Source organism: Neovison vison, chromosome 4 (assembly GCF_020171115.1).
Source record: "Neovison vison isolate M4711 chromosome 4, ASM_NN_V1, whole genome shotgun sequence".
Lineage (NCBI taxonomy): Eukaryota > Metazoa > Chordata > Mammalia > Carnivora > Mustelidae > Neogale > Neogale vison.
In genome coordinates this window covers 134,294,177-134,317,684 of record NC_058094.1, presented here as the reverse complement: position 1 = coordinate 134,317,684, position 23,508 = coordinate 134,294,177, and the positions used below count along the sequence as shown (strand labels likewise).

General features: G+C 48.4%; 1 protein-coding gene and 1 non-coding gene across 3 annotated transcripts in view; both read left to right on the top strand.

Annotated features, from left to right (window-relative positions):
* Positions 1 to 657: 657 nt before the first annotated feature.
* On the top strand, positions 658 to 730 carry TRNAK-CUU. The gene has a single exon. It is a non-coding gene; the product is annotated as a tRNA-Lys (tRNA).
* A 17,862-nt stretch (positions 731 to 18,592) lies between these two features.
* The window catches only part of VWC2 (von Willebrand factor C domain containing 2), a 103,852-nt gene continuing 98,936 nt past the window's right edge, over positions 18,593 to 23,508 (top strand). For both annotated transcript variants that reach the window (XR_006384125.1, XM_044244507.1), the window contains exon 1: positions 18,593 to 19,288. Coding sequence is in view for 1 of the 2 variants with exons in the window: in XM_044244507.1 (XP_044100442.1) it covers positions 18,593 to 19,288 (696 nt within the window). In the remaining variant the exon portion in view is untranslated. The remainder of the gene's footprint in view (positions 19,289 to 23,508) is intronic.

Below are 23,508 nucleotides of genomic sequence, written 5' to 3'. Positions count from 1 at the left end.
TGAAAAGATAAATAGACAAAACTTCAGCTAGACTCATCAAGAAAAAGAGCACTCGGATAAATAAAATCATAAATGAAAGAAGAGACATTACAACGGATACCATGGAAATACAAGTAACACTGTGAACACTCAGACAGCAGTCAAATCGACAAACTATCAGAAATGGATAAATTCCTAGAAACATCCAACCTACCAAGACTAGATCATGAAGAATTAGAAAATTTGAACAGATCAGTAATGAGTAAGGAGATTGAATTGATAATCAAAACCCTCCCAACAAACAAAATGTTCAGGACCCAGGCTTCACAGGTGAATTCTACCAAACAGTTAGGTAAGAATTAAAATCAATCTTTTTCAAAATGTTCTAAAAAATACAAGAGGAGGGAACAGTTCCAAACTTATGAAGCCAGCATTACCCTGATACTAAGACCATACAAGGACACCACAAGAAAAGGAAATTACAGGTCAACGTGCCTGATGAACATAAGTACAAAAACCCTCAAGAAAATATTAGCAAACCAAATGTAATACCTTAGAAGGATCACACACGATGATCCTGTGAGATTTATTCCAGTGATGTTTCAACATATGCAAATCAAACAATGGGATACACCACATTAAAAGAGTTAAACATAAACATAATATGATCATAGGAGCACCTGGCTGGCTCAGTCGGTAGAGCATGGGACTCTTGATCTCAGGGTCATGAGTTTGAACCCCATGTTGGGTATAGAGATTACCCAAGAAATTTTTTAAAATTATATGGCCATCTCATCTCAGTAGATGCAGAGAAATGGATTTGACAAAATCCAGCAACCACTTGTCATAAGCATTGTCAGCAAACTGGGTATAGAAGGAAGACGCCTTAACCTAATGAAAGCCATATGTGACAAGCATACAGCTAACATCCTACTCAAGGGGAAAAGGCTGATGGCTCTTCCTCTAAGACCAGAAACAACACAGGGATGCCCATACTCGCCCCTTTTATGCATAGTATTCCATAGTGTTGGAAGTCCTGTCCAGAGCAAGGACATGAAAGAAAAGGCATCAAAATCAGAAAAGAAGGAAAACTCTCTCTAGATGACAATGACATGATATTACATTTAGAAAATGGTAAAGACTCCACTCAAAACCTGTTATAACTCAGAAACAAATTCAGTAAAGTTACAGGATACAAAATCAGTGCACAAAAACCTGTTGCATTTCCATACACAGATAACCATCTATCAAAAAGAGGAGTTGAGAAGACAATCCTATTTACAATTGCATCGAAAAGAACAAAACACATAGAGTAAATTTACTAAGAAGGTGAATGAGTACAGTGAAAGCTGTAAACCACTGATACAAAAAAATTTAAGAAGACATAAATAAATGAAAAATATTTCATGCTTATGGCGGGGAGAATTAATATTGTCAAAATATCCATACTGCACACCATGATCTAGAGATTTATTGCAATCCCTATCAAAATGCCAATGGCATTTTTAATTGAAATAGAATGAATAATCTTCAAATTTCAAACTATGTTACAAAGCTATAGTAAGCAGAACAGTATGGGCCTGGCATATAAACAGACACGCATATGGATGGAACAGAGGAAACAGCCCAGAAATAAACCCATGCATATGTGGCCAACACATTTACATATGTGGTCAATTAATGTGCAAAAAAGGATCAAGAAGATATTACAGAAAAAGGATAATCTCTTCAATAAAAGGTGTTGGGAAAAACGGCCAGCTATATGCAAGAGAATGAAACTGGACCTCTGTCTTAATTAATAAACCAAAATCAATCCAAAACGGATTATAGACTTCAAGGTAAGACACGAAACAAACAAACAAAAATCCTAGAAGAAAACACAGGGGTAAACTCCTTGACATCGGTTTCAGAATGACTTTCTGGATCTGACACCAAGAGCAAAGGCAACAAAAGCAAAAATAAACAAGAGGGATCACTTCAAACTAAAAAGTTTCTATGAAACCATCAACAAAATGGAAAGGCACCCTATAAAATGGGAAAAACTAGTTGCAAATGGCATATCTGATAAGGGGTTAATGTCTACAATATATAGTCCTCAGACACCTAGAGACCTCTGCCTGCTCCATCTTGCATGGAGATGACAAGAGACGGGGGGTACAGTGTGGGAGTTTGACGAGCTCTAGACAGAGAGCTGCCTGTCCTTGAACCCAAGACCCAATGTGAGCCAGACCAAGGAGTGGAGATTTGCTTTCAAAATAGCTCTGCTGTCACTTGGGAGAAGAAACCCCTGGGAGTAAAACTTACCTTCTTTGCTGAATGTACATAGAAGGGTTCAAGCTGACACGAATGATGCTGAAACCTTTCTCAGTTTCTCCAAAGACTAGTTGCACTCTTCCCTTCTAGTTTTTAGAGGTGAAGGAGAGACACACAGAAAGAGATAACCTCAGGCAGACTTCCTTCTGAGTGTGGAGCCCAATGCAGGGCTCGATCCCAGGATCCTGAGATCATGACCTGAGCGGAAACCAAGAGTCAGATGCTTAAGGGACTGAGCCACCCTGTTTTAATTTTGACTAATTTATCACATGTAGCTTGTGAAATCACCCCAGAACCTTGAAGGCTTCCAACTAACCTCATGAGTACACGTGAGAAGAACTGCTCTTTTTTCTACCATAAAAATGTGTGAGGGCGCCTGGGTGGCTCAGTGGGTTAAGCCGCTGCCTTTGGCTCAGGTCATGATCTCAGGGTCCTGGGATCGAGTCCCACATCGGGCTCTCTGCTCAGCGGGGAGCCTGCTTCCTCCTCCTCTCTCTCTCTGCCTGCCTCTCTGCCTACTTGTGATCTCTCTCTGTCAAATAAATAAATAAAATCCTTTAAAAAAATTTTAAAAAATGTGTGACTATTATTTAGAGCTAAGAAATCATTAAATTTTGTGTAAAATTAAGTAAATCTGCAAGTAAGACACTTGAGATGTTTAAATAAAATATAAGTGTGTATACACACACACACACACACACACACACACACATAAAGAATGCATACAACTCAAAATCAAGAGCAAAACAAACCAATGGGCAGAGAAACAACATTTTTTCCCCATGAAGACATACAGATGGCCAACAGATACATGAAAAAATGTCAACATCACCCACCATTAGGGAAATGCAAGTAAAAACTACAATGAGATATTATCCCACACCTGTTGTAATGGCTATTATCAAAAACATAAGAGCTCACAAATGTTGGCAAAGATGTGGAGAAAAAAAGGAATAGTGTGCACTTTGGGGGAAATGCAAGTTGGTACAATTACTATGGAAAGCAGTATGAAGGTTCACTGCTGTTCCTACTTCTGGACATACACCAGGAGGAAACAAAATCACTCCCTTGAAGTGATCTTGTACTACCCCTCCCATTCATTGCAGCATTATTTACAACAGCCAAGACAAAGAAACAACCCAAGTTATCTATAGGCGAATGAATAAATAAATAAAGAATATGTGGTTTATTTACACAAATGCAATATTATTCAGCCATGGGTGGAAAAAAGGAAATTGTGCCATTTGTGACCAAGGTGTTGGGCCTTGAGGGTGTTATGCTAAGTGAAATATGTCAGGCAGAGAAATACAAGCACTGTGTTTCACTTACATGTGGACTCTATAGAAACCAAATGGATAGGTACACAGCAGAGATTTGTCTCACTGAAGGTAGGAGGTTATGGACAGGTAAAATGGGTGAAGGTCAGCAGTCAAAGGCCACAGTGTTGATGAGCCTGATTGGCTCAGTTGGTTAAGCATCCAACTCCTGACTTCAGCTCAGGTCATGATCTCAGGGTCCTGACATTGAGCCCCACGTTGGGCTCCCTGCTGAGTGGGGACCCTGCTTGGATTCTCTCTCTCCCTCTCCCTGCTTACTCACATGTGCCCACAGGCATACACATTCTCTCTCTCTTAAAAAAAAAAAAAAGTGCAAACTTCCCAGTACAAACTTACAAAGCAAGTTCTGGGAATGTTATGGACAGCATGGTGACTGAAGTTAACAATATTGTCTCGTATATTTTAAAGCTGCAAAGACAGGCGATCTTAAAAGTTTTTGCTCCAAGGAAAAAACATTTATAACTATACGAGGTGATGGATGTTAGCAAATTTATTGTGGTAATCATTTTGTAATGTATACATATATCAAATCATCACATCATACACCTAAAATGAATACAATGTTGTATGAAATGAATACAATGTTGTATGAAATCTCAATAAAGCTGGGTAAAAGTCATGTCTAACCCCAGTGATCTGATGTTGTCAAACATTTGGAAGTATGTGTACCTGGATCCCCAGTAGAAGAATAGGAGAAAAGAGACAGACCAGGAGAGGAAAATGATTTTTTTTAATGTTGGCCAAAATTTTGTCAAACTTGATCAAAAACAGTAATCCATATGTGCAGAACGCACTGTAAGTGTAATCAGGATCAATACAAATGAAATGATAACTGAGAACAGCATAGTTAAATGGCTTAAAACCACGGATATATACAAAATCTTAAATGAAGCCAAAGCAAATTCTGCAATAGATACAAGGAAACAATGTTGCTTTGTTGTTGTTTAATTGCTGGACTTCTCATTCCAAACAATGGAAGATCAAACTGTTGAAACCAAACCTTTAATGTTCTGGGGAAAACAAAAATCTATCACCCTAGAATTCAATATCCAGTGATTAGAATTTTCCATAATGAAAGTCAACTTGTGATAAATGAAGGCTGAAAGATTTTGTTGCTTGACTATAAAGGCTGCTACTGGGAGTTTTTCAGGCTGGAAATAAACCAAAAGAGGATACCAAGTGGAAATCTTTATCTAGAGAACGAAACAAAGAGCCCTGGAAAGAGTAAATATGTAAGTAAATGGAAATATTATTTTGGTTTTATTCTTAATTTTTTAAATCTAAGTGACTGTTCAAAGTAAAGAAACAATAGCTCTAGAGTGGGGTGTTTATAAGATATGTAGGCGTAAACTACATGACCACAGTAGCAAGCAAAACCACAGAGGGCACACCTGGAATTATAATGTTGTAATATTTCTTGAGTTCTCGATGGAGTGCTACAACAGTAATCAAGGCAGACTGTGACTAAGTAAAGGGTACCTATTATAATCCCCAGAACAACTATAATAAAAGTAATACAGACATTTAGCTTAAAAAGCCAATAAAACATACGTAATGATATAATAAAAAAATCATTCCAGAAAGAGACCCAAAAAGAGGAACAAAGATCCTAAGAGAAAAATAGAAAACACATATCAAGATGGCACATGTAACCTTGACCATATCAACAATTATAGTAAATGGAAATGCACTAAATGCTTCCAATGAAAGGCAGAGATTTTCATTTAAAAGGCATTCAAGAAGGGGAAGAGACATGCTCCTGTCTGGGGATGGACAGGTTGGCCTTGCCCACCTTCCCGCTGTGTTCAAGGGATGAATGTTAAATACAAAATGTTAAATACAAAGGCATGTAGACAGATTGAAAGAATAGAAAAAGATCACAGAAGCAGTAAGCATAAGAAGATTGGTGTGACTATATCAGACAAAACAGAATTTCGGAAGAGGACTATTGACAACACAAGACATCACAAAGTGAAGAGAGCTTTGCTAGGAAAGTCATTCAAAACAGCGCCCAGAGGATATGAAGAAAGCCGAGCCAGTGCAGGTCTCCTGTTCCAATTCCCCAAACACCATGAACTTTCGACTTTAATGAATTTCAACTTGTGAGTTGCACCTGGACCACCTCCTAGAACACATCCCTCCACTCTGGACTGAAACAGAGATAATGCAGCATCTGTGAGCTAAACAGCCCATCATGGATGAGATTGTCCGTTTAATTCCCCCAGCACCAATCATAATTCTTTCAAAACAAGTTATGTAACCCTGTGTTTTCTGCCTTTGTAAGCTTGTGCTCCCCACTTGCCATTCGGAGCACACTTTCAATTTGGGTCAACTCTGTGTCTCCCTGATTGCCGTCACTGAGACCCCAAATTAACCCTTCTGGTGGCTTTATGGCCCCTTCCTGGTTGACGCCAGAGAGAAGTAGAATATTTTCGTAATGACAGAAAGGTCAAATAACCAAAAAGTTATAGCAATCTTCAATGTGCATGAAAATACATAACAATCTGAAACCATGACAAGAAACATGGACAGAACAGAAAGTACTCAAAGAAAACAGTCATGGCTGGAGATTTTAATGCCCCACAGATGATAGAATATTTTTGCAAACAAAAATTCACTAAGAATATAGAAGATACAAATAATATTCTCGACACAATTGACATTTGTAAAACATTACACCTGAGTCTGCAGAATACAAAATGTTTTCCAGGGCTCATGGAATATTGACCAAGAGAGATCATGCTGGGCCACCAAACAAGTCTTGGTACATTTCAAAACACGGCAATCATAAATATTTCGTTCTCCGACATTTCAATTACATTAAAATTCAATATTAGTGATTATAAAATATGTAGAAAACATTTTGGAAATTTTGCAGCAGACTTGAATAAGAAATGGGTCCTCAAAAATAAAAAAATCCCCAGAAAAATTAGAAAATATTTTGAACTGAATTATGAGAAGGCATTTACTGGATGCAACATAGCGTTTTTTAAAGTCAGATTAGTAGTTTTTAATAGTTACACTTTAACAGAGGAGTATAAAGTGACTCCTCTAAGCTGCCAGTATAGAAACACTAGGGAAAAAAGAGGGATGAAATAGAAAACAAATTGTAGAGCACATCGGTGGAGGCCAACTTCAATGTCTTTAAAAGATTGATGGGCACTTTCAAGGGAATAGAAGAAAACCCACGTTAGAAGGAAGAAATTGGAGTGACAACTACAGATTGGATGGTTCGGGTATTAAAAGGATGGCAAAAGTACATTATGAACAACCGCATGCCAAAATAATTTGATAACCTAAATAAAACAACCAAACTTCTTGAAATTATCTTACCAAAGTGGTACAAATTAGATCAGAATTGTTAGATATTTATTTTTAAAATAGAATTTATAATTGAAAATCTACTCACGAGTGTTGGTTCACAGCCTCAGCAGCTTCCCTGGTAAGATCTCAAACCAACATGGCCTCGGAGGGCAGGAAAGGAAGAAAGGCAGCAGCCAGAGGTGGGCAGGCGGCAGGTGCGATGAGCAGGATAACTTACAGGACCCTAGTCTCAGGGCCCTTAAAATGAGGCGCTCCCCGCCCCTCTCCCAAATCTTAAGGAGGCATTAACTGGGCTCAGTCCCTGAGGTGGTCTCTGCCACACATGACTATCTCAAGGCTGTGTCCTTGGGCCAGCTTCTGGGAGCAGGAAAGGCAAGTGGGAGGCACATTCCCAGACCTGGGGAGGGGTAAGGAGCTACCAGCTGCCCAGGTCTGGCTCTTGGAACCATAGGCAGTCATGTCCTCTAGATGACCTCCTCCAACCCTCCAGGTGTGGATGGCTTTGCTGATGAGTTACATCAAACACTCAATGAAGGCATCATTTTAAGCTCTTACAGAAATGAGAGGATGAGAAGATGCTTCACTGTTTCTCCTGTGAAGCCAGTACCCCTAACAGCAAAAACTGATAAAGCTCTCACAAGAAAAAAATTATAGACTAATATTTCTTGTGAGTATAAACATAAAAATCCACAAGAAATATTACCAGATTGAATCTGGCATTGTGAGCTAATGGGGTTCATTCCAGGAATGCAACATTTGTTCAACATTCAAAAATCAATCCGCGTAATTCACACGTTAGGAGAAAATCTTATGATCAGGTTAACAGATGCAGAACAGATGGACAAAATTCAATACTTGTTCATCATAAAAACAATCAGCAAAGAAAAAATAGGAAGGAATTTCTTCAGTCCAATAAAGGAGAGCAGAGATAAAAAACCAATAGCCAGTATCATATTTAATCACGTACCTTTTAATGTTTTCCATGTGTGATTGGAGACAAGTCTCTGAGTCTTTTATTCCACATTTTGTTAGTGGTCCCCAAAGAATGTAGGCAGGAATTAAAAGATAAAAACTAATAAGGATTCAAAAATAACTAAAGAGGGCTTTATTTGAAGTCCATATAATTTTTGCTTAGAAAATCCTGGGGAATGTAAAGAAATAATTAACAGAATTCCCAAGTGAATGGAGCCTCGGTAATAATAATACCCAGATTCATCAATTCTCCCTCTCAGAAAAATGGAAACCTATATTCACAAAAAGACTTGAACTTGAATGATCATATTGGCTGTTATTCTAAAAGCCTGAAACAGCCCAAATGTCCCTTGGTGGGTGAATGGGAAAACAAACCCATCTCCCAGGACACATCACACAGGTAGGCGTCTTGAAAACATCACAGTGAATGACAATTCGAGCCCCAGAAGGCTCTGTGGTACTCCAGGATGCCCAGTATGGGAAGTGGCTACCCGGCAGAATGAAAGCAGTTCCCCGGGGGTGGCATGTGAAGGACAGACAGGGAGGACAGTCTGATAAGGTCCAGCGGAGCACAAAGTGAGCGGCGACCATGGCCATCTTGAGGGGGTGCTGGCCACACCTGCATATACCTCACCAACATTCACCCAGGTAAATAAAAACAGTGTGGTGCATTGTATATGAAGCAGGTCCCCGATACAGTTGGTTAGAAACCACAGCGTGTGGGTAGACCCTCCAATGAGGACCTTAACAGAGGAGATGGAGGAGCATGATGGAATTTCGTTTCCTGCAACTCACGTCTATCGATGAGCTTGCGGACTACCACGCTTGCTACAGCTGTAACCCTGACAGACTTCATAAAGAGCAACAGCAAGTCTTTATAAACATGTGTGGCTGTGTTCAGCGGAGGCCAGTGACTTTGTAAGAGCCATGCTCATGGAGCTTTGAAGGAGTCTGAACAGAGAAACGTGCTGGAGAACCCAGCCGCCACGAGGCCCCAGTCTTGCCATAATACTGAGCTCAGAAGAACCGGGGTCGCTGAGGACACGAGCCTCCGCACTGGGAGCCGCCATCCCTCTCCTCTGTCCCCTGAACCGAAGGGGGTCTGTTTCGGTTTCATTGGTTTTAGGGTTTCTTTTCTATCTGATCTGTAAATTCATTTTTATCATTGCTTAAAAGCTGTGAGCCAAAGAGTCTGAAGGGTTTTAGGTTTGCATATATTTAAGTGGGATTACAATAAAAAGAATCTAAGTTAAACATTGGGAGTTAAACTGTGAGAATATTTTCTCCTTTTAAAGGGATCAATACATTATTCAGGGCTGGGAAATGCTGAATATTTCTATATGGTGTTATAACTGAAAAGGATCCAGAAATCTCGATTGGATGCTGGGGCTGCCGGGGTGGGGGGAAATGTAGCAGAGCTGGCAAGGGTGACTCTTCGCACAATTCGGAAACAGTTCTGCCTCTGAGAGCGCGGACGCAGATTGCTGGAACCGCATGAAAGGAATTCTTGTGCAAAAGGAAGCCCGGGCTTAATTGCCAAGCGAGGGGGCATTTTGGAGGCTGCCAAGGATGGGGCTGAAGCCATTTACAGTCTGACCATTGTGGTAGGATTTGGGGGGTCTACAGATATGCTTGGGGCTGGCTGCCCTTTGAATTGGGATATTACTGAATTCAAGCAGTGAGCTCTTTTATTTGCCACGCCTTTTGCATTTGCAAGTGATAGAAAACTCCAGTCCCAACTCCCCTCCTTACCCCCCCAACCCCAGGGCAAAAGAGAAAGACATTGGCTTTGGCTAGTGGAGACCACAGGTGGAGCCTTCTTGAGGCCACGAGGCTCTTGCATAAACATTTTAGGGATTTAATCTGTCCTCTTTTCTTGCTTTGGTTTTCTTCTGTGCTGGCTCCATTTCGGGTAGAACCTACGACTTTGAAAGCCCCCAGCTGATCTGGCCTTAATTGTTGTAAGACTCGTGCAACGGCTTCTGGGCTCAGTCGGCTGGGCATCTGCCTTCGGCTCGGGTCAAGATCTCAGGGTTCTGGGATTAAGCCCCGCATCGGGGCTTCTCTCTCTCCAGATGCCCCTCCCCCATGTTCCTGCTCTCTCTTTCTAAAATGCATAAATAAAAATCTTAAAAGAAAAAAAAATTCAAGTCCAGCGGGAAAGAGAAAAACCTCCCGTTTTCATACGGTTTAAGTGTGACTCTCATAGTCTTCACTAAAACAGCCAGAGCATCCCTGATCTCCCACTGTGGCCCAGGGACTGCACTACTGCCCAGACCAGTACTGATCCGACAGCTCTACATGAGAAGCAGGTGGCTGAGAAGTGGGCTAGGGCTTGGTCCTCTCGAGGAAAATCAGGTTAGAGTGTGTTACCAGAAAAAAGAAAACGGGCAATGGGCTTCAAACAGTTTTATTTCTGTAGTCATGGAAAGAGCTGTATCTATTTACCTGCCCAGGAGCTCCATTAAAATAATTATGAGCACAAATAAGTAAACCTCGAATGAATAAATAGTAACAGTATCTTTGGGCCAGGAGGGAGAAGTGTAATTTGAATGCCAGTATGGACTGAATGAAGGGAAAGAAAAACTCTTCTTCTACCCTTCAAGGTTTTCCGGATGGACCAAGAATTAAATTTACATGGGACAGATTTGCAGGAGAAGAAACCAAACTTTTATTATGTGTGTCTAACACCGAAGTCAGAACCTCAAGAAATGACTATGGCAGGCAGTTTTCATACTTTTCAAACTTAACTTTGAAAGCTTCAGTCAGTGAGGAATTCTAACCAGAATTCCAGCTGGGGAGATAAATTAGTGAAAAGTAGCAAGGGTTCGGTAAATAGCCTTTTGAGCTCTAAATTTCCTTTCTCTGGTGTTAAGGATGTCTCTCTACCTTCTGGTACAGGGTAGTGCCTTCCACATGAGAGATTTATTTCTTGCTTTGAGGGGGCAGAGGAGGGTCTTAGTGTCCTTGAATAATGGTCTCTTACGTAACTTTTATCAAAGTGGCACATGGACAGATAGCCTGCCTTTGGTCCCTACGGTAACAATTTGAAAAACTTTGTAACAATTTGAAAAACTTTACTCCAAAAATACTAATGAGCGAATTAGTTTCAACCCAGAGGCAAACGAGCCATAGTGTGCTTTTTGAAAAGTCCCAAACTTGACAGTGAGCCGCCAAGCCGCACTCAGGAAACCTCTAGACGAAACAAACGTTGGCTGGTGAGTTAGTTTGCAGGAAGATAGAACGAGGATCCCCAGATTCGTGGGCCACGTTGACTATCTCGATGTAAGTGGCTCATTCCCTGAGACCAACTCCGCAAGTAGGTAACAGGGAGTCAGTACCTATGGCCGCTTCGGGTGGACACCTCTTCATGACCAGCAGTGGGAACCGGGAGTTGAATCCCTCAACCCTCAGTCAAAGCTTCAAAGGACCTCTTCCTCGAGTGCTGGAAGAGAGTAGGGAATGACCAGGATGCAGAAGGTGTAGAACAGAATTCTTCTTGGCCCAGGACGGTGGGGAAATTTCAGGCCTCCTCATGTCTGGTGCTAAAAGACAGGAGTGTTTTTTCACAGCTAGAGATAAAGCGTAACTTGCATGTTCTTGGATCAGAGAGAGAAGACTGGGAGCCTGGGAGCACTCAGGGCACTTGTGGACAGTCTTCAAGGTCAACCATAGCGTGGGGGTGGGGCAGGAGCAGGGGATGGAGGCAAGACCGATCTCAAAATGCACTTCATTTCATGTTGTTGGAGCTCCCTCCTTAATTCTTTTGATAAACACTTGCCACAGCTCATCTGCGAGCTACAGATGCCGCCATAGAAGCGAGATGCTGGAAATACAGAAGTGACTTAGGGTAAGGAGGTTGGGGCATGGGGGGAGAGAGAGGTGATCGAATCAGCATATGTAACATCATCTTACAAATGCTGAAAACTGTAGATTTGGGAGGGCAACAAAAGGCTGCTGGAGGCCTCTCCAGCAATATGGTGGCAGCCCTGTCCGCTCACAGGCCCAGATCACCGCCCCCTCCCCGGCAACCCCCATGAGGCCATAACAGGTGGATTCCATGGAAAGCTCCATGTGCAGGAAAACCCTATTCAGCTGTGGCCATGCATCACTGTAGTCGTGGACCCGTTACACACTTTCCTCAATACCCTGGGTCCCTGGTTTGTCCTGGTTTAAAGCCGACCTGTGACCATGTCCTGAACAGCCTGTCCTTCCCACTTTGATTCCCACTGTCCCTCCCACAGATGTCTTAGGACTCCCTCATGCTCACGTCCACACTAGTCCCAGATACCTGGGTGGTCCCACGTTCAGTTTCTATTCAGAAGAAGTTGGGGCAGGGAAGCAACCCCTCACGACAGTGGTCCCACACTTCACACCGGAACACTTGCTCATGTCTGAGGCCCAGCCAGCCTCCCAGCCCCAAGCAGCGTCCCCGCCTGACCGTTTCCAGAACTAACTCCTGTAGCTCCCCATCCTCGGAGCTCCGTCACTAGAGTAGCTGATCACATCGGGGAACATTGAGATGCCCCAGGCTACTTCAAAATCCCCTTAGTATACCATGGAAGGTTCCAGAAGCCAACCGGCTTGGGGCGTGGAGGAGAAGTCATCCCAGGAAGACACGTGGCCTGACTCTCCACCAGTCTGCATGTACCACCCATTTCTGTTCTCAGTCCACCTGGGCACACCCTCCCTCACACACTGCGATCAGCTCAGCCCAGCAAGGCACACCCTGCATGGCCCACTTTGGGAGCCCTGGGAACAGCGTAGAGATAATGCTAGGCCTATGGTAGTGCCATAACTGGACCAGGTGCTGACACCAGGGAAGACCACGGGCCAGAGAAGCCATCAGGAGAAAATACACCTTGAATCAGAAGTTCCCCAGAGGGGACTCCAGATTCTCTTCACCAACCCCAGGGAAATCCTGCCCTGAATTCCCACGGCATCCAGCCCCTGCCACAGACTTCCTTCTTTGGAACTGTCTAGAAGAAGGAGACAACCTTAAGTAATGCAGCTGAATGCTTTTCACTAGTACTGCGTGCACACAGGCCCTCTCCTCCCGGGGCTCATAAGATGCCCACAGAATGTGCCAGCAGGTTCCCACACCCCTGACCTCACCGCCTGTTGCCTCAGGCCAATGCACTCCGGTGGGCCCCTGTCTCCTAATGATTGCTTCTGAAACTTTCTTATTGGTCAATGTGTATGTGGTCTGTGATGTTAATGTGGCAGTTGACTTTAAAGTGTATGGACACCAGATCCCTGGAAACCCCCTTTCAAGGACCGCAGTTTTGCCACTGATTTGAGAAGGATATCTGTGAGTCATACACTGGATGGTCTGAACAGATGCTGCTGACTTTTGGCATAACAAGAAAGGAGGAGCCTCCACAGTGCTTTGTAATCAGGCAGCCAGGGCCACCGGCTGCACCAGAAAGCAGTGACTCTCCCGCCCAGGCATGGATCAAAGGGTAAGCAGGAATGGAGCAGTTGCCTCTGTTGTCTACTAGCCCAGTCCAGAGCAGAACTTTAATTATTGGCTCCCTGAACAGCCAGGCTTACTCAGGGCACATCCATAAGGAGACATCAGAGGGCCAAAGGTGGCTTCTCCCACTCCTCGGGTTGAACGAGTGGTCCACTTCATTCTGGACCACGGAAGTCCTGCTCCCCCTTGATTTCAGCTGGAAGCAGTTTTCACTCCTCCTAACCCTGACTGATGAAGGCTGACAGCTTCTGGTTTTTGCAGTTTTTCCTTTTCCTGTTTCCTCACTCCTCCTCTAGGTCTGAGAGGCTGTTCATCAAGTTATCCTCCCTCAGTTTGCTCCCGCATTCCTAGGCAAAGGTCAGCTGAGCTCCTGCCATCGTTTTAAACAGGTGAACGTGCATCAGAGTGCCAGCAACTGACGTCTAGCATCCACAGCCTGGTCTAGTCACTTCCATGTCCCAGGGCTTCTCTGCACCCTGGGGGTGCGCAGTCCCACGGAAGCAGCCGAATAGTGGAGTCTGGAGGAACGATGTAAATACAGTAAGTGACTGACAGAGCGCCTCCCCCTGGAGACCACCTGTCTTGCTGCCCCAGGATAAGAGTCTGAGATTTCAGTGTCAGCTCGGCTGGAGCCCGGTTAGCCCTGACCTTAGTGAACTCACCACCTCCTTGAGGTATGGTTTCCCACTGGCAAAATGGAAGACAGTAATGGCACCCCCAAGACTTGGGAGCATGGAATGGAAGTGAATGAGATGCGCCTGACCGTGTCCAGCATTGTATGAGGGATGAGTGTGTTTCTCGAAGATTTTTCTCCCCTTGCTCCCACATATGTTCTTGATCTTCCCTCCTTCCCTCCTTTCCTTTCCTCTCTTGCCCTCTCCCTCCCTTCCTTCCATCCATCTGTCAATCCTTCCCTCCCTCCTTATTTAAGTCACTGAGGCCCTAGACTAAGCACAGAAGGATGAATCATGAACAGCTCCAGCCCTCCACGGAGCCCCTGTTTCTGAGGTGGGTGCAGCTACACAGCAGCTCCGAGAAAGTCACCTGCCTGTCACGGAGACATAAACCAAGTCTTGCTGAGAGAGGATGTTAATATGTCATTGTAGACATATAAAACTCTGTCATAGTCTTGTTTAAAATAGAAGAGAGGACTGAAGAGTTAACCTAGATCTTGGCCTGGGACCAGCCTCCCCTCTCCGCTGCTCAGGACGGGCACTGGCTCTCAGATCCCCTGCTGAGCGGGGTTGTGCTCCTGCTGGTGGGTTTAACTCGGGCGCCCAAAAGGAAACATGGACGGAACAGACTGGGTTCACTGGACAAGGGGCCAGAAATGGGCCACGGCGCCAGTGCATTTTTGGGGATTCATATCCATATGGAGATTTTCTTTCTTTTTTCTTCTCTCAGTGAGAAAACAAAGCTCCTGAGACACCTAGTGATTCACCCCAGGTCCCCCAATCTACCCTTGGTAAAGCTGAGATGACACAGTGTCACTTCACTCCCTAACTGGAAAAACTTTCTGCTCTTTATCTGTAGCCCGAGGAGACAGTAGACAAATGACGCAAGAAGAAGAAAGGGGGGTGGGGGGGGGGGAGAAAGGGTCATTATTGCTAATGCAATAAATTGTAAATTCTTCTGATGCCTGCAAAGCCCCAATATTTCCTTGGATTTCTCAGCTAATCAAGGCTGCCTGGGTATTGTTATTCAGAAGGACAGAAATCCTTCTAAAACTGCTTTTCCCCTTCATTTCATCCCACCACCTCTGAGAGCATCTGACAGAAAGTGGTTTGGATGCTGGGCTGCACAATTAGCTCCTAATTTTATCAGGCTGCTTCCTGCGAGCCCCACTGTCTCCTAATCATGGCTCTCCACTGTGACCAGGAGTCTGGGACAAAGGCTTTCTGATTCAACTGGAACTGTGATTGAGGTGGGATCGATACAGAGACATCACGATTCCCTCAATCAGACCCCCGGCCAATTTTTCAGCCAGAAGTACAAGCACGTATCGGTAGGGTTTTATTATTAGTCACATGCTCTTGGGGCTACCCGATGCCATGACTTGACGGTACTGTGCAAAACAAATGTCATATTTAACAGGTGGCCAGGCTGCTGCATTCCAGGGGCACATGTGACTTGAGATGAGGCGACAGAGAGAAGAGACAGTAGGGATTCGAAGGCAGAAAGTCTCAAATCATTGTGAACACAGAGACCCTCTAACCAACCTTGTCTTTAAAATTTTTTTTTGGTTTGTTTGTTTGTTTTGTTTATTTTGTGTATGTGTGTGGATAAGCTTCTCCCTGCCTCCTGTGGCCTCTTTGTCCTTTCAAGAACGGAAGATACATTATCTTTGCTGAGGATGAGAGGTGGGAGAGGGGCACCTGGGTGGCTCAGTTGGTTGAACATCCCTCTCTCTTGATCTCAGCCCAGGTCTTCATCTCAGGGTCTTGAGTTCAAGCCATGGTTGGGCTCCAGGCTCCACCTGCAGCCCACTTTAAATAATTAAACAAACAAACAAATAAATGAGGTGGGGGAGAACAGGAACTTGTCTTAAAGTCCTCTGGTCCCCAGTCCCCAAGTTCAGAGCAGGAGCTTGCCCCAGCTCAGAGCCTGTTTTGCCCCCGCATTTTCAGTGATTCTCAGATGACATTGCCCCGGGAATGCACATGCCTATAAAAATTCCATTTGGGGAGTTAATGTGAACAGGTACCTTTTTTTCCTTTAATCCAAGAAAAGTAGTACATCCACTGGCCAAGATCAAAGGGTGAATCCAAGACCGCACAACACAGGGCTCTGCTTAACAGTTTAGCATCCTTACAAAATTAATCCGAAATGTTTCTATTTGTGGCAGAAGAGAGAGCGGGCAGGACAGGGATTCAGAAAGTACGCTGTCCGGATTTTCATGAGTTCCTTCCTCCATACCTCTGGGTTTCTGACCATCAGGAGGAAAATAACTCCCAATGGTCTGCTAAGCCGACGCGGCCTTGGAATTCCAAATTGAACACAGTTTGGTTCAGATTTTTCAACAGCGGCAAAACCAAGCCGTCCACGGGGAGGAAAGCCAGAGGGGGCCAATTAGGAAGGAAGAAATTAAAGAGAAGAATAAAGGAAAGAAGGAGGCGCGGATGAAAGGTGCCATGGAGAGTGAGCGACAAGGCAGGAGTCGGGCAGGCGGCCGTGCGGGGGACTGACAGGTGGGTCTAGCGATTTGGGCAGGGAGGCGAGCGGCCAAGAGGTCCCCGACTCCCCGCAGCGCTGGCCGCCGCAGCAACGCCTCGCGAGAGAGCGGGGGCCGCAGAGGAGGGAGCGGGGAGCGCGCGGGGCGGGAGGAGGCGGGAGCCTGGCGCGCGGGCTCCCACGCCGGGCCTCGGTGCCACCCGCCCGCCCGCCGCGCTCCGGGCGCCTCCTTTCCCTCCGACGCGCCGCGGCGGCCCGGCATCCGGTTGCCTGGCGCGGAGATCTCCCCGAGCCCGCGGGGTGGAGAAAGCGAGGCCAAGCCGGGCGGCCCCCCAGGCGCGCTTCGCGGCGGAGACGCGGGGACGAGACCCGGGGCGGAGCGGCGGAGGGCGGCGCGGGCACTGACGCCAGTTGGGCAGCGCGCTGAGCCAGCCCGCGGAGACGCCCTAGCCGGGTGCACGCGCCGGGCGGAGCGCGCAGGTGGGGCTGCGCTCGCCGCGGTGTGCCCCGCGCGGGTCCCCCGCCGGCCGGAGGATGGGCGCCGGCGCCCCGGAACCGCGCCCGCTGCTGCTGCCCCCGAGCCCGCCGCGAGCCCGGCGTCCGGCCCGCGCCCTGCGCTCATGTATGTAGGCTGGGCGCCAGCCCCCAGGGCTGAGGGTGCATGTGGGGTGTCCGCACCCAGCGCGCCGGGAAGCGCTGGGAGCACAGTTCCACCTCTCACTGCTCGGGAGGACCTCCCCCGGACCCCGAGTTTGCAAATGCGGGTGGGAATCGAGGTCCATCTGGCCGGGGCAGGAAGTGAGCACAGGACAAGATTGTCCTAGCTCTACGGGGGGGAGGGGATTTTCACCGGGTTAGGGGGTGTGAAGACCCCCTGCAGCGAGCCGGATGGAGAGTAGGAAGTAATGGGGAGGGCAAGGGGAAGGGAGCTGGGTTGCCCGCACCCTGCAGCGTCTAGGGTTCTCTTGGCCCCTTTGGGCGACAGAAACTTTGGGATCCATGGAGGCTTTCAGAGATGGGGAGAGTGAGAGGGACTCGCCCCCGCCCTGCATCCCCAGCCTCCCCAACCGCCCACGGTGGTGCTGCCTGGGCACTTCTGCTTCACCGCTACGACCCCCTCCAGTGTGAAAGCGATTAGGAGCCCAGCGTCGCAGCCCGCACGGGGGTTTCTCATCAATGCTCCCGGTCGCCGAGTGGCTGGCTGTACACGGGGGTGGGGATGGGGGCGAGGGACGGCTGAGGTGCCGAAGCCTCCGGAACCCCCGATCCCGCCGCCGGGGGTGGTCGGTGACATCCTTCCGTGCTTCTGGGCCTGGGGAGGAGGGCGGGGAAGATGCGTCTGCTCCCTGCACTGGAGGCATTTAAAAAGTTGTTGGAGATGAATCACGGGGTCCTGGGAGCTTTGTTAACCCCCTCCCGCCCCTTTCCCCAAACGCCCTAAGGCAAGACGGGGAGGGTTTCCCTCCTGTCTTCCTGCACGGTCTTCCATGTCCAACTCCACTGCGGAATTCTCCATTTAGCAACGTTTGGGAAAGTGTGGCTGGCACCCAGGGGGGCACATCCCGGGCTCTCGGATTATGTGTCTCTCTCCGAGTTTCGCAGGAGGGCGCGGGCCCGGCTCGCTGCCTTCCCGCAGCTCCGGCTCCGCCACCCGCCCAGGGCCGTCCCCACCGCCTACCGCGGCCACAGGAGGAACGCGGCGGGCCGGTGTTTCTCCCGGACTTCGCTTCCACGTCCGTCTCCACCATCTGTGAGGTCTCAGAAGCCGGCTGGGCAGCGACGCTGGGCATGCTGCCCCCGCCCGCGTCTTGCTACTCGTTAATCTAGAGTGCTGCCGGGGCCGGGCGGCGCGGGGCCGGGTGGGGGCCGGGCGCGCGCGGGCCGCGGGGCTCAGCTGTGCTGCTGTTCTCTCCGCAGGGACGGCGGCTCCCGGCTGGCGGCGGCGCGCCCCCGGGCTGTGAATGCGACTCGCCCCTCGGCCGCGCTCCCCGCCCGCCCGCCCGCCGGGACGTGGTAGGGGATGCCCAGCTCCACTGCGATGGCAGTTGGCGCGCTGTCCAGTTCCCTCCTGGTCACCTGCTGCCTGATGGTGGCTCTGTGCAGTCCGAGCATCCCGCTGGAGAAGCTGGCTCAGGCGCCGGAGCAGCCGGGCCAGGAGAAGCGCGAGCACGCGTCTCGGGACGGCCCGGGGCGGGTGAGCGAGCTCGGGCGCCCCGCGAGGGACGAGGGCGGCAGCGGCCGGGACTGGAAGAGCAAGGGCGGCCGCGGGCTCTCCGGCCGGGAGGCGTGGAGCAAGCAGAAGCAGGCCTGGGCCGCCCAGGGCGGGGGCGCAAAGGCCGGGGACCTGCAGGGCCGGCCCCGCGGGGACACCCCGCAGGGGGAGCCCCCGGCCGCAGCCGCCCAGGACGCGACCGGCCCGGACCTCGCGCCCACACCGGAGCCGCCCGAGGAGTACGCGTACCCGGACTACCGCGGCAAGGGCTGCGTGGACGAGAGCGGCTTCGTGTATGCCATCGGGGAGAAGTTCGCGCCGGGCCCCTCGGCCTGCCCTTGCCTGTGCACCGAGGAGGGGCCGCTGTGCGCGCAGCCCGAGTGCCCGCGGCTGCACCCGCGCTGCATCCACGTCGACACGAGCCAGTGCTGCCCGCAGTGCAAGGAGAGGAAGAACTACTGCGAGTTCCGGGGCAAGACCTACCAGACTCTGGAGGAGTTCGTGGTAAGAGGCGAGCGCCCGCCGGGCCACTTTGCACCTCCCACCGCGGGGTGAGACCTCTCTGCGCACTATGCGCCCCCACTTTGAAGAAGAGGCGCGTTCGTTCTGGTCCTCAGAGGCGGACAGCGCTGTGCTCGCGTCCCCTCAGCGCGATCTCCCATTTCAGTGCGGAGGTAATCTCTAAAGCAATGTGGCCAATGCACGGCCTTTCCTTTGGTCTTTGGGTCTTCGCCTTAGAAGGGTACGGAGAGGGTGAGGCCCGCAGCACGGCAGGGACGCCCCAACACTCATTGGCTCTGCTGTTAATGTTCAGCCACTGCTCCTAATTTAAAAGTGTTGCCGCTGAAATGCTCAACCTGTTTTCAAACACAGGGTAATTTGCCGTGCCATTTGGGATACATCCTTCAGCTAATAGCTAATTAAGGAAGACTAGTCATATAAATAAGCCATTTCCCTAGATTACATGTTGGGGTATCATGCAAATGTTCTAAAGAATGAAAAGGCAAAGAAAATGCTTGCTCATTGGATGCCAACGGATAGTGGAGGGCGAGAACCAGAAGCTCGGTTTATGGTTACAAATTGTTTGGTTTGAGGTCAGGACTGGTAAGGAGATTAAGAGCAGCTGGCCATGTCCCGGGGGCCTACTGTGTGGCAGGCTTGATGCTGCATCTTCCACGTGCATTAACTTAGTTCAACCTCATACCACGCAGCGAGAGAGTTTATTACCTGTGATCTCCAGTTGATGGAGAAGAGGAAACTGAGGCACAGAATCTTTAAATATCGTGGGGAAGGCAAGGCAGCTGTTCAGCCGACTCTTGTGCTAGACCAAGCGGTTCTACTCCATACTGCCCCCCTTTCCCCGTACATCTTATGGGAAACAAAAGGCCAGCCCCAGTGGGTGCAGGTTTGGTTAGATATGCTGGCCGCGTGTTTGCTGGGGGAGTGCTGACAGCCCTGACTCTCACAGGTGGCCTGGGCAGGGATGCGAGACTCTCCATCTGGATGGCCCCGAGGGGGCTCAACCTATGGCCTGCTCGACGTGGCCTTGCCTTGGCACATGGGAGGTTTCCTGGGCGGAAGGGGGCACCCTGGGGCTTGCAGCCTCCAAAGCTGAGCAAAAAGGCAGGAGTCCCCCAGAAACCAGCCTCTGAGATCTGCACGTTTAGGAAATGCCAGGATGTGAGGGCACCGAATGAATTTCAGGAATAAATCCCCAGGGGTATAGAACTAGACAGCCAGGAAGGATGGATCTGGAGATAAGATACAAAGTATGGCAAGGATGCTAGGATTTAGTCAGGAAATGGGTGTCCCTCCTGGCCTTGCCAATAGCCAGCTGCATGACAGACACAAAGCGTTGGTCCCCTCTGGGGTTCTTCTTCCTCATCTGCAAACCACAGACTCCAGACCCGATGCCGGGAGTATGTCTCCAGGCCTCCTGGTCAGCACAGTTGTTCACTCCGGGCCTTTGGAGAAAGACTGAGATTTGTTAAGAAAATCCTATGAATAAGGCTTTGGCCATAGGCCCTGAGTGGGGTAGGAATCTTGTCCTCAAAATGTTCTCTGACTTGTGGGAACTAGGGCCCATGCCTCTCCAGATGTTTCCATGTGGAGGCAAAGGTCCTTGTGCAACGCAGAGGCAGCACCTTCCCTGCTGGCCTGGGGCAGGGCTAGAGGAAACGGGCCCAACCCGCTAAAGCTTTTGAGTTTTAGGCGCATAGGAAAATCTAGGAGTTATAAGAACAAATGCAAACTGTTCATTTTTAACTAATAACATGTATGGCTTGCACTCTATGTGGTGTTAAGAGTTCTTTCTTAAGAGTCTCATGAAGTTGGCCGAGGAATTATTGCATTTCTGATCTAAAAAGCCAGAACACATCACAAGGTGCCTGTTCATCTACCTGAGATGGCAGATAGAAGGGAGAACCCAAACTTCTGTTTTTGTAACTCACCGCTAAGTGCTCACAGCCAACAAGCTGCCCTCGCGTGCAGGGATGGGGGGGGGAAGCTCTTATCTGATTCCTGTTTGCAAAAATCAGTGGTCAGTCAGCAGACTGTGTTTTAGACTCTGGAGACAGGACATGTTAGAGCCACAATGGGACATTGGGGAGATTATCATCTTGGGAAGAATCAAGATCCCAGTGAACCCATTTTTAGGGTATTAAGTGCATCTTTTCATCTTCAAGTGACACTTCATTTGTAACTTTCATCCCATCAATACCGGCTGCTGGGAGGGACACGTGCGTGAGTGCATGTCACCTGGCTGCTGCGAATGTTTGATTCTGTGCTTGCTCCTGTAATAAGCACAGCTTCGTCATGAGTTCAGTCCCAGACATTGTAGCTATCACGCTCCTTCCTTTCTCTTCCCATTGTAGGCATGTCCCCAAGTCACCGTGGTTTTGTGCAAGTCATTTTGTATCCATGTTTTTGTTTCCTTCCGTGTCCAAGGAAGGATGCAGCATGCCGTTGGGGGTTGTGAGAAGAATGGCCTAGAATGGAGTAGGGTCGTCCACAGGGAGCCCAGGGCGGGGGAGAGAGGTGCTGTGGGTCTCAGTCCTGCGGAATTATGGTGCTGAGCACCAGGGCACAACCATTGTTCACCTGCCTGCTGGGGCTATTCTGGCTTCTGAGAGAGAGAGAGAGAGAGAGAGAGAGAGGCTGGGGTCTGTGGTTTGCACAGCACAGTGAATGCATCTGCTGTCTGAAGCGCTTTGCTCTTCTTGGAAGAGGACATAATTGAAAGGAGGTTGTGGGTACAGTAAGGTTCTGCTTGAGGTGCTGTTTACTATAGCAAGGAGGGAGGTGACAAGGAGGCCAGCTCCGGGCCTCCTTCCCTGGGAGGCACACAGGCGCTTAAACCATCCGCTCTCTGCCCTCTCTCTGGACACTGGAGGCTGGCTGCCCACCGTGGGCATGGCAGAGCTGTCCATTGTGTCCTGTGCCTGTCATGCGCATTTGGCCCCAGGGAGGGCTCAGCCTCTCCTCTTTCTTGGACACGTGGCTCCCTGCCCAGTTTGCACTGCCAGTTCCGCCTTTCCCTTTCTCTCCGAGCTCCCGACCCCATGACAGCCTCCGTTCCTCACGGCCTGGTTGATCTCAGCCAGATGTCAGCAGAAGACCTCACTCACTGCTTCCGCGGAATCCCATGAGGCTGCTGGTCATAATTAGAGCCCTATCCGCATTTTTCTGGGGATATTTGCAACTTAATTTGTATATGCAAATAAAACCATAGTTGCGATAGAATTTTCTCCACTGCCTCTCAAATTATACCAACTGTTCTGTTTGTCACCTTAGACCAGCAGGTATCCAACTTTGAATAAGGAAACCTGTCTGTGGGTTGATGTTTTTTATACCTGAATGGTATTTTCATGTGCTGTCTGCTTCCTGGGGTCTATTCATTCGCTGGGGTTTCCATAACAAAGTACCACAGACCAGGTGGCTTAAACAATACAGATTTATTGATCAGTCTAGAAGTCTGAGGTCAAGGGGTGGGCAGGGCTGGCTCCTTCTGAGGCCTCTCTTCTCCGTGTGCAGATGGCCACCTTCTCCCCAGGTCCTCACCAGGCCCTTCCTCAGGGTTGTGGGTACAGTAAGGTTCTGCTCGAGGTGCTGTTTCCTCTCCTCTCCTTAGAAGGACACATGTGTCCTCCTCACATCAGATGGGGGCCCACCTGTAAGACCTCATTTTAACCAAATTTTCTCAGTTGAGACCCTGTCTCAAAATACAGTCATGTTGGGAGGTGCCGGGGGTTAGACCTTGAACCCTCTGTGAATTTGAGAGGGAGGACCTGATCCAGGCTGTAACATAGCTAGCTCTAAGGGGCATCAAAGGCCAGAGGTGACCTCATATGCATGAGCCCAAGGAGATACAAGGAATGGGAGGTGAGGGAGGCTTCATCAGCAAGTATGATGGAAGAAAGAATTTACAAAGAAAGCACAGAGTGATTGGTGATAAACTCAGTGCCCATGAAGCAGAGTCAGGCAGCTCACCCAAACCTCTGATTCTGTGTGCTTTCCATTCTGAGCCCGGCATTGGAATGACTGTTCTGTGCATGTCCATGTAGCCGTGCATCAGATATAATCTGTGAGTTGTTCTCAGGGGCTCTGTGGAGCCTTTCAGATTTGCCCCTGATGGGTACCAGGCGGACCAGCAGCAACCCAAATTTGCAATTTACATTTTGAGCAGCAAAAGAAGTCATTCCCCTCGTGGGGGTCTCCCCAGCCCC